The 10,241-nt window shown below is 45.5% G+C and overlaps 1 protein-coding gene across 1 annotated transcript in view; it reads right to left on the reverse strand.

Moving 5' to 3' along the window:
* MYO5C (myosin VC) overlaps positions 1 to 7,639 on the reverse strand; it is a 118,120-nt gene extending 110,481 nt beyond the window's left edge. Inside the window, exon 1 of the mRNA XM_067747322.1 lies at positions 7,461 to 7,639. Within this exon, the coding sequence (XP_067603423.1) occupies positions 7,461 to 7,487 (27 nt within the window). The 5' untranslated portion in view covers positions 7,488 to 7,639. The remainder of the gene's footprint in view (positions 1 to 7,460) is intronic.
* Between the last annotated feature and the right edge of the window lie 2,602 nt (positions 7,640 to 10,241).

Consider the following 10,241-nt stretch of genomic DNA (forward strand, 5'->3'; position numbering starts at 1 on the left):
CCTCAACCAGGCTGAGTACCAGTTTCCGTGGAGAGACAGATTCCTTTACCCACACCTGAATCAGAATTCCCGTGGGTGGGGCCCAGCAAGATGAAAGTTCCCCCTGATGGATTCTGATGAACATCCAGGCCTGGGAACCACGGTCCTGGCCAGTTTTCCTACTCAGGCCTCACCTTCTTTTCAATCCGTCCTCTGCCCTGCTGCCACCCAAACCACCAGCAGTTTCTAGAACATGCCAAGCTCTTCCTGGCTCTCTGCTCTGCACTTCTGTTCCTTCCACCCCCAGTGCCATCCCTCCTCTCCCCATCTGTGAGCAAACTGCTCTGAGCAGTCAAGAGTCAGCTCAGGATTCCCACCTGCGGTACTTTCCCCACCACCCTCCCTGCCCCGAGGCAGGACTGGATGCTTCCTCTTCAGCGCTCTCTGCTCCCTCCCCAGCTTTCAGGTAGCTTCCCATCTCCCCCACTGGCATGTGAGCTTCAAGAGCTTTGTCTTTGTGCCCTGGAACTCAATACAACGATTTCCCCACGGCTAGCACTCCATAAAAACATCTACTGAACAAAAACTCAAATTCCAAGTAGTCTGCACCAATAAACTTGGTATTTTAGTCTTTATGTCCCTTTTTTACTCTTTTGAACTATCCGTATATAATACAATAGAAAAACCTAATTTTCCAGGGTGGTTAATGTCATATAGAAATCTAAAAGCTGCTTAGAATAGCTAAATGGAAAGTTATTAAACTGAGCTTTGACCTTATTTTAGACAGAGGCCCTGGACTGCATTTCTCTTGACCTTGCATATCGGAGTTTCCACAGAATTTCTGTGAAGATGTCTTGTGAGTTCCTCAAGCACAAGGAAGAGAAAGAGATGGGTGAAAGATAATATGATTTGTGAATCTGTGGCTAAAACCTGAGTTCTGGTTAATTAGAAAGGTCTTTAGAGGCATGCTATACAGCTCTACCGCCTCACCCTCCATTCATCACTTTCACCAGTATCTTAGATAAAAAACCAGAACACATGTGTATCAAATATGCAGATAAAATGATCAGCTAAAGATGATCAAGATACAAAAAGGTTTTTTAAAAGCTTCAAAAAGGTTTTGACAAGCTGCAGAACATTAAACACTAAACAACAAGATGGAAAATTTAAAAGGAATAAATGTGAAGTCCAATAGTTAGGTACCAAAAATTAACTGTATTACAATAGCATCAATATAAAAAACAACTAACTTTTATTAAGCCTTATGTGTCAGATATTGTGCTAAGGATTTTACACAGGTAATTTAATCCTTACAATGACTGGTAAGACTTAAATCCATTCTACGGGTGTGGAAACTCAAGAGAAATTAAGTAACTTGCTCAATGTCATCCAGTTAGCAGAACCAAGACTTAGCCCCAGCCACCGTGCATGTGCATTCCAGGGGCAGCATGTAGCAGCTCTGCTTAAAACAAACAGAACACTGACTTAATGCTCGCCTGCACTGAGGGCCGCTCACAGGAGGCTGCAGCTCCACGAGTTCCACGGTACTCTGGCTGAGCAGACCAGATCTAGAGAATAGTGCCACAAAGATGGGCACAAGGAACTGAAATTCACCCAGAGGGTGGTGGCCTTGATGGTGAAGGGTCTGGAATGATGCTGTTAAGAGGAAAAGTTGGTGGTATCATCACTCTCCTCAAGCTCTCAGTCCTGCCCACAGCTCATTCTAAAGAGCTCCATGTCTTTCAACTCCTGCCACCCAGCCTCAGGTCCACCATTACCTTCTGAAGCTATTCCATGCCTGGTGCCTTTCTTAAATCTTCAGATTCCATTCCTCCCCCAGTTCCATCCCTTCAGCCTGTGACCATGCCCAGCTGTCCCCTCTCTCCCGCACGGTTCTACTAAAAGAGAAGCAATGCCAAGGACTTCCTGGTGGCCAAATCCCATGACACTTCCTCAGCCTTCATCCTCCTTGACTTCTCTGCAGCTATAGAACTGACTGCTGAATTGTTATTGATACACATGGTCTTCTTACTTTGCATATTTTATATGTTTATGATCACAGAGCAGATGCATTTTTGTGCCGTCATTTTCCACGTAACATAAACATTTTCCCATGTTGTTATGAACTCTTCACAGTAGGATTTTTTATGGCTTTATACTATTCTATTCTTCTATCTATAATTCATGTAACTCTAGCCCTCTTCCTGGACATTGGGGTTGGTTCCATTTTAGTTATTAGAAGGAATAATCTGATAAATAACCAGATGTCGGAGGAGGCAGCTATGAAATGAATGGACTTTCCAAAAATCCCCTGTGTGTTGGGGGAAAGGTCAGATCCCTTGAAGTGAAGGAAGATGATAAGGTCGTTGAATAAGGTGGTGAGAGTAGGAGGTATCAAGAAGATAGGTTTTAATCCTAGCTCATCGCTTCTATGTAACCTTAGGCAACTTACTTAACCTGAGCCATCTGTAAAAATGGAATAGCAATAACTAACACATGGCATTGTTTATTCAGATTAGATGAAAGACGTTCTGCGGATAAAGTTCACAGAGTTCTGAGGATGGCATCTGGCACATAAGAAGTACTCAATGACTATAAGATAAAAGTAACTATCATCAACATCATCATCGTCATGACCATAGCTCTTTCTGAAAGCAAAAAAACTCATTCATTCATGCATGCACACATCAAACATTTACTGAGTCTCTACTGCTCCCTGTTCTCTAGAAACCCTTGGTCAATAGGGGAGACAGAGTTAAGGAGCTGTTACAAGTCATCATGAAAAGTGCCTGGATGGAGGGGCTGGCTGCAAAGATTTCTCAGAAGAGGCACTGCTCAACAATGTGACTGACAAGGGGTTAATATCTAAAATACACAAACAGCTCACACAACTCAATATAAAACAAACAACCCAATCAAAAAATGGGCAGAAGACCTCAACAGACATTTCTCCAAAGAAGAAAAACCGATGGCCAATGGGCACATGAAAAGATGCTCGACATTGCTAATGACTAGCAATTAATTAATAATTATTAATTAATTGAGAAATGCAAATCAAAACCATAACGAGGTATCACCTCATACTGACCAGAATGCCCGTCATCTCAAAGTCTACAACTGGGACTTCCCTGGTGGCACAGTGTTTAAGAATCCACCTGCCAACGCAGGGGACATGGGTTCAAGCCCTGGTCCGGGAAGATTCCACATGCTGCGGAGCAACTAAGGCCATACTCCACAACTGCTGAAGCCCACATGCCTAGAGCCCGTGCTCCACAACAAGAGAAGCCACTGCAGTGAGAAGCCCACGCACAACAAGGAAGAGTAGCCCCCTCTCGCCACAACTAGAGAAAGACCGCGTGCAGCAACAAAGACCCAACGCAGCCAAAAATAAATAAATAAACAAATTTATTCATTAAAAGAAAATAGTCTACAGCTAATAAGTGCTGGAGAGGGTGTGGAGGAAAAAACCCTCCTACACTGTTGGTGGGAATGTAAACTGACGCAGCCACTATGGAAAACAGTATGGAGGTTCCTTAGAGCTACCGTATGATCCAGCAATCCCACTCCTGGGCATATATCCAGAAAAGATGAAAACTCTAATTTGAAAAGATACAGGTACCCCAATGTTCATAGCAGCACTAGTTACAATAGCCAAGACATGGAAAGTGCCCATCAACAAACGACTGGTTTAAGAAGATGTGAGAGATATATATATATATATCTCACACAAAATGGACTGTGTATATATAGATACAGATATTACTCAGCAGTAAAAAAGAATGAAATATTGCCATTTGCAGCAACATGGATGGACCTAGAGATTATCATAGTAAGTCAGAGAAAGACAAATATTATATATCATTTATATGTAGAATATAAAAAATAATACAAATGAATCTATATACAAAACAGAAATAGACTCACATAGTAAACAAACTTATGGTTACAAAGGGGGAAAGGAGCGGAGGAGGGAGAGATAAACTAAGAGTATGGGATTAACAGATACAAACTACTATACATAAGATAGACAAGCAAAAAGGATTTACTGTATAACAGAGGGAACTATATTCAATACCTTGTATTAACCTATCATGGAAAATAATATGAATAACTTTGCTGTATACCTGAAACTGACGCAATATTGTAAATCAACTATACTTTGATTAAAAAAATAGGAAAGAAGAAGAGGCGCTGCTCACATTGAATCTGAAAGGTGCAGGCACCGGTGAGCAGAACAAACATAGAGTGGTGACACTGCAGGAATGCACTGCAGGATGGCAAGAAGTTGGGCAGAGGGTGAGCCAAGGTAGGAGCTGGCAGGCAGCGGGGGAAGATAGAGCGGCGGGGCCTTGCGGCTGGTCAGTGAGTCTGAAAGTGGCAGGGGCCTCCAGAGGGGCTCAATTAGAGGATGGCCGGACCGGTTTTTCTCAGAGAGATTTCAAACAGTGGCACTGCTTAACAGCAGCAAATGCTCTGAACGTTTCTAAGGCACGCTGCCAAAGAGCTTTTGAAAAGAGGTGGGTCGTTTCACACTTCAACTGGCAGCAACTACTCTCAACACACTTCCTCCGGAGTGTCCCCTTTCTCAGAACCTCTCTTCCTGTGGTTCCCGTGCCAGGCCTCCCGTGTCCCCCTCCCTGTGACGGCTCCATCTGCGGCCCCTCTGCCTCCTTTCCTCCCTGAACAGATGCATCCCCAGTGTCCTGTCTTAGCCCTCTTCTCTCCCTTGATGAGGCCCTCATGCCTGGGCTTCAATCACCACCTATGGGGAAAACTCCTGGCCCATCTTCTATACCAACCTCCAACCACCCAGGGCACTCTCCCTTGGAGGCCCCTTCCCCACACCAACCCCCGCAGGTACAAACCTTGCCTCATGACTTCCCTAACGTCTCCTCCTCCTGAAGTCCCTGTGTCAACAGCACCACCCTGCTTCGATCTTTCAGACTCTAACCTCATGTCAGCCTTGGGTCATCCCTCCTCCTCACACGCCCCAGTGCCGTCTCCCATTCTCACCTACCTCTCCATGCTCTCTGCGAGCTCCTTCCATGCTCCATGTCTAACACTGCAGCCCTAATTTTTTTCCCCATGCACTTAGGATGACCTGAGAATTCAGCTACCTGGCTCCAGCCTCTCTCCCATGGGCACAGCGTCTCATGGTCACCGCTGGCATATCTGACTTACACCACCCTGGATCCTGTCATCCCCATTCAAAATCTTCAACGGAATATAAAGCCCTGACCTAACTCTTTGGCTGCCACGACTCTCCCCTGCTAAGCCCCATCCCCCAGCAGGCTCCTCCATGCCTTCCAGGCCTCAGCAGATTGAATTACTTGACATTTCTCATTTCTCACTCATCAGAAAACTCCCTGAGGCAAGACTAATCATTTACATTCTCTTTTTCCAACCTTCCCCAAGCATAACGTTTTATATATAAAAAGTGCTAAACAAATGTTTTATGGGAGATAATATGCCTGTCTTCAATGCAGGAAGGGAAATTAGTCAGGGGCCAGGCAGGTAACAGCAGTGTAAAGTGGGTGAGTGGGGCAGCGGGCAGATCATAGGGTGGGTCTGGATGTCACACAGGAACTGGCTGCCACACACGGATCCCTGAATGGACAGCCCACCCATCACCCTGCTACAGGGTGACTACTTGCCTCTGAGTGCAGCAATGGGTTTCAGGTTGTTTTAAAACATTATGTGGCTAAGATTGTGCAGGGAAACAGAACACTCCTGTGGGTTCACTGTGGCCAAGGTTCCCCCGTCCCAAACTTTGACTTAGACTAATGGCTAGATCTGCAGACTCGGGAGTGTGGGAGGGAGTGGTAGGGAAGCAAGGGAGAGAGCTTAAGATTTTTGTGTCAGTTTAAGGAAGAACTCTTTAACAAAGAAGTTCCCTAAAACCTAAACAGGTAGCTACACAAATGGGGGAGCTTCCCACCTCTGGAACTGACAAAGTGGAGGCTGATCGACCACTGGGAAGGGAGGTGCCTGGACACAGGTGCTTACTTGGACACAAAGTGGGTAGAGATGGCCATCAAGGCTTCTTCTGGCTCTTTTCAAGAATTTTTTTTTAGCTCCAGTAAGCTGAAGATCTAAGAAGCACTGCTGGATATTTGATGTCTCACATTCTCACTGGTAAAACTATTCTACCACTGCCATTTAGAACTCTAGTTAATAGAGGGGGAAATACTGTTTGGTTAGTTTGTATGTGTACTGTTAACTAATTAAACAAAGTAGAAGAAAAAATGCTTACTTAAACCATTGAAACAAATTACTTACAGCCATGGTTTATATCTACAGCAAAAGTGTCTCTTTATTATAAAGCTAGTGCACTTGTCAGGGGAAGTGGATGAATTCTAGTCTCATCTATCTGAATACTGGGTACCATATATTTCCCCCACTGGGGTACAGGAGTATCTGGCTTTATGGCTATTCGAGTGGATTTTTTCCAACACTTTCACACTTTTTTTTTTTTTTTTTTTTTTTGCGGTACACGGGCCTCTGACTGTTGTGGCCTCTCCCGTTGCGAAGCACAGGCTCCGGCCGCGCAGGCTCAGAGGCCATGGCTCACGGACCCAGCCGCTCCGCGGCATGTGGGATCTTCCCGGACCGGGGCACGAACCCGTGTCCCCTGCATCGGCAGGCGGACTCTCAACCACTGCGCCACCAGGGAAGCCCCACTTTCACACTTTTTATCCAAATAATTAACCAAGCTCATCTCAGAAGGTTCTGGGCACCATGTGGGAATCCTGGCCTTCCCAGCGAAGGGGGGGAGCCCTCGTTTGCGGGAAGAGGAGGTTTCAGAGGAATGCTCTAGAGTGATTCCCGGACTTGGGGTGTACGTGAAAGGTATTTTTATAAGCTGTAAAGCACCTTATAAATGTGAGTAGAGAGCCTGTGACTACAGTGGCAGGATCCCTGGATTCCCAGGAGCCCTCAACTTCTACTACGGGTAAGGCCTGGGCCACACTCCCAAGCACCCGCAGCTTCAGGCACCAGATGAACTTAAGTGCACGTGCAGGTATTTTGAAGACCCGGGAATTCTAGAAAGCATCCTGAATACTGCGGTCCGAGCTTCTGTGCCGAGTTGTTGAAGGGGTAAGATTACAGACTATTCTTCGCCCGTGTCTGAGTTTCCGTGGGCAAGTCTGATTCCCTCTGTGGCGCGGGAGAAGGGACGGACCCGCAACTCCTGGACACCGGGAAGCTCGGGTCTGGCCGGAGAAGCAGCCCCTAGCACTCGGTCTTCCCATCCCGAGGGGAGCCAGGCTCCCGGGGGCGCCATCCCCACCGACAGGGACCCGAGCTCTCGGCGGGGCGGGGGGTACGACGCTCCCCGGACTCCCATTGTCTCCGCGGCCCCTCCCCGCGGCGAGCGCGCCAGGTGCACAGGTGTGGCCCGGGCGCCAGGTACAGTCAGCACTAGCGCCCGGCCGCTTCCCTCCCGCGCTCCTTCCCTTAGGTCGGGCCACCCTGCCTACCTGCGTGTACAGCTCGGCCACCGCCATGGGCGCGAGAGGACAGCTCGAGGGCTGCGGAGGTGCAAGGCTCGGGGGCTGGGCCGGCGGCTCTGTGGCCTCGGGGCAGGTAACCGTCGCTGCGGGTCCCGCAAATCAGCGCTGGGCCATCTTGCGGAAGTTTCCCAGAAGCCGACTAACTTTGCAGAGCGTTGGCGGCCCCGGAGGAGAGAAGTCGCGGATTGGTCATTCCCGGCCCGTGGCGAGGCCTCCCTGTGATTGGCGGGGCGGGGGCTGCGGGCGCGGCGCCCCTCCTCCGGGCGGGTGCCCGCGGCCAAGTGGGTCCACCTGGCGGGGGCCGAGCGCTCAGTCAAGAGCCCGCGAGTCACGGGATTCGCTGGCTCTCGAGGGAGGAAGCAGGTGTGTTTCGAGGAGTTCCCGACCCAAGTTTTAGCTCCCTTATAAGGGTCTCAACGTGCTTATTGGAAAGAGCAGAGGATATAACCATTTGCATAGAAAATCCAAGAGAATCAGCCACTAGAACTTGTTAAAGAGTTCAGCCAAGTGGCTATATTCAAAATCAGATTTTAAAGTGAATAAGTTTCCTTTGTATGAGCAAAAACTGGTTAGAAAATAAGATATTTGAAATATAAACGAAACTATAAAGTGTCCACTAACAAAAATGCACTTGGCCTTTGTGGAGAAAGTGTTTGAATTTCTCTTCAAGGGTATAAAAGAAGGCCCGAATAAATGGGGAAACGTGCTATTCTCATGGATGGGAATATTTAACATTGTACAGGTGTCAATTGTACCCCAATTAATATATAAGCCTAATACAACTGGAATCAAAATCCTAGCAGGAGGACTTCCCTGGTGGCACAGTGGTTGGGAATCTGCCTGCCAATGCAGGGGACATGGGTTCGAGCCCTGGTCTGGGAAGATCCCACATGGGGCGGAGCAACTAAGCCCGTGGGCCACAACTACTGAGCCTGCGCTCTAGAGCCCGTGAGCCACAACTACTGAGCCTGCGTACCACAACTACTGAAACCTGTGCGCCTAGAGCCCATGCTCGCCAACAAAGAGAAGCCACCGCAATGAGAAGCCTGCACACTGCAACGAAGAGTAGCACTGGCTCGCCGCAACTAGAGATAGCCTGCGCACGGCAGCAAAGACCCAACGCAGCCAAAAAATAAATTAAATAAATTAAAAAAAAATCCTAGCAGGACTTTTGGACAATTGTAAAGTGATTTTATATTTTTTACGGAATAATAAAAGTCCGTGTATAATTAAGACAATGCTCAAAACAAAGAACAAAGAGATTAGCCCTACCGTGTATTAAGGGATATCACAAAGCCATGGTCATTAAAACAGTGTGACACCGGCATGGGAATGGAAAAATGAATAATGGAACAGAATGGAATCTACCAACAGAACCCCGCGTTATATAGTGGCCTGGAGAACCAGAGGAGGAAGGGAAAGATTATTTAATAGAAGGGCCATTATATGAAAAAAACATAAAAATAAAAGCAAGTGCATGGCAAACAGTACATTCAAAAATAAACTCTAGATGGATTCATGATTAAAACTTAAAAGTAAAGTGAGGAAATTACTAGAAAAAATATAGGGGTAATATCTTTTAAATGTTGGGTTAAGAAAGAATGAGTTAAGATACAATGTAGCACGGCTATAGAAGGAAATGATGGATTTGAGGTCATCAAAATGAAAGATTTCTGTTCAGTGAAGAACACCATTTGCAAAGAAAGCCGACAGATTAGGAAATATATTTGCAATTTAAAAAACAAGTGATTAATATCTAGAATATTAATCTAGAGTATATAAGAAACTACTGTAAATTGGTTAAAGAAAAGATAGGAAGTCCAGTTTTAAATATTGGACAATTGGCAAAGGAAATGAATAGGCAATTTTCACATGGGGATATTCAAATGGCTGGTTAGCATATAAAGAGATGTTAACTTTATTAGTAGAGAAATAAAAATGAAAACAATGAGATCACTTCACATCCATATTGGCAACAATATTTAGGTTGGACAACATCATATGCTGCCTAGGATGTGAGAAAACAAGAACGTTTTTGCTCACACAGCTGTTGGGAACTATACAATCATCCCTTGGTATTCGGGGGAGGATTGGTCCCAGGACACCCAAGGATACCAAACTCCTTGGATGCTCAAGTCCCTAATATATTGATATAATGGCATGGTATTTGCATATAACCTACACACATCCTTCTGCATATTTTAAATCATCTCTAGATTACTTATAATACCTAATACAATGGAAATGCTATGTAAATAGTTGCTGAAGCATGGAAATTCAAGTTTTGCTTTTTCAGAAATTTCTGGAATTAAGGAGTGTATATTTTGGATCTGAGGTGGTTGAATCTGTGTTTGCAGAACCTGTGGATATGGAGGGCTGACTGTACTGATCCTCCTATTTAAGAGAGCAATTTGAGAATATTTACTGAAAATAAACTCAGGCAGAAAAATTCTCACATAGTCACCCAAAGAGATAATTATGTAGATGTTCATCACAACACAGTTCTATATCAAAGAGTTGGAAACACTTAAATATCCATCAGAAGGGGTATGAATAAGTAAAATAGTGTATACATACAACGTAAAACTGTACAGCTGCTGGTAGGAATGGACATGATCTACCTATACCACTCTGAGAGATATAAAAAACAATGCTGAATAGATGTCTAGCACAAGTCATATATATCTGTATTTTTTGTTATTTTTTATTTTTTACACATCTTTACTGGAGTATAATTGCTTCACGATG

The sequence above is a fragment of the Pseudorca crassidens genome, chromosome 1, assembly GCF_039906515.1.
Source record: "Pseudorca crassidens isolate mPseCra1 chromosome 1, mPseCra1.hap1, whole genome shotgun sequence".
NCBI lineage: Eukaryota > Metazoa > Chordata > Mammalia > Artiodactyla > Delphinidae > Pseudorca > Pseudorca crassidens.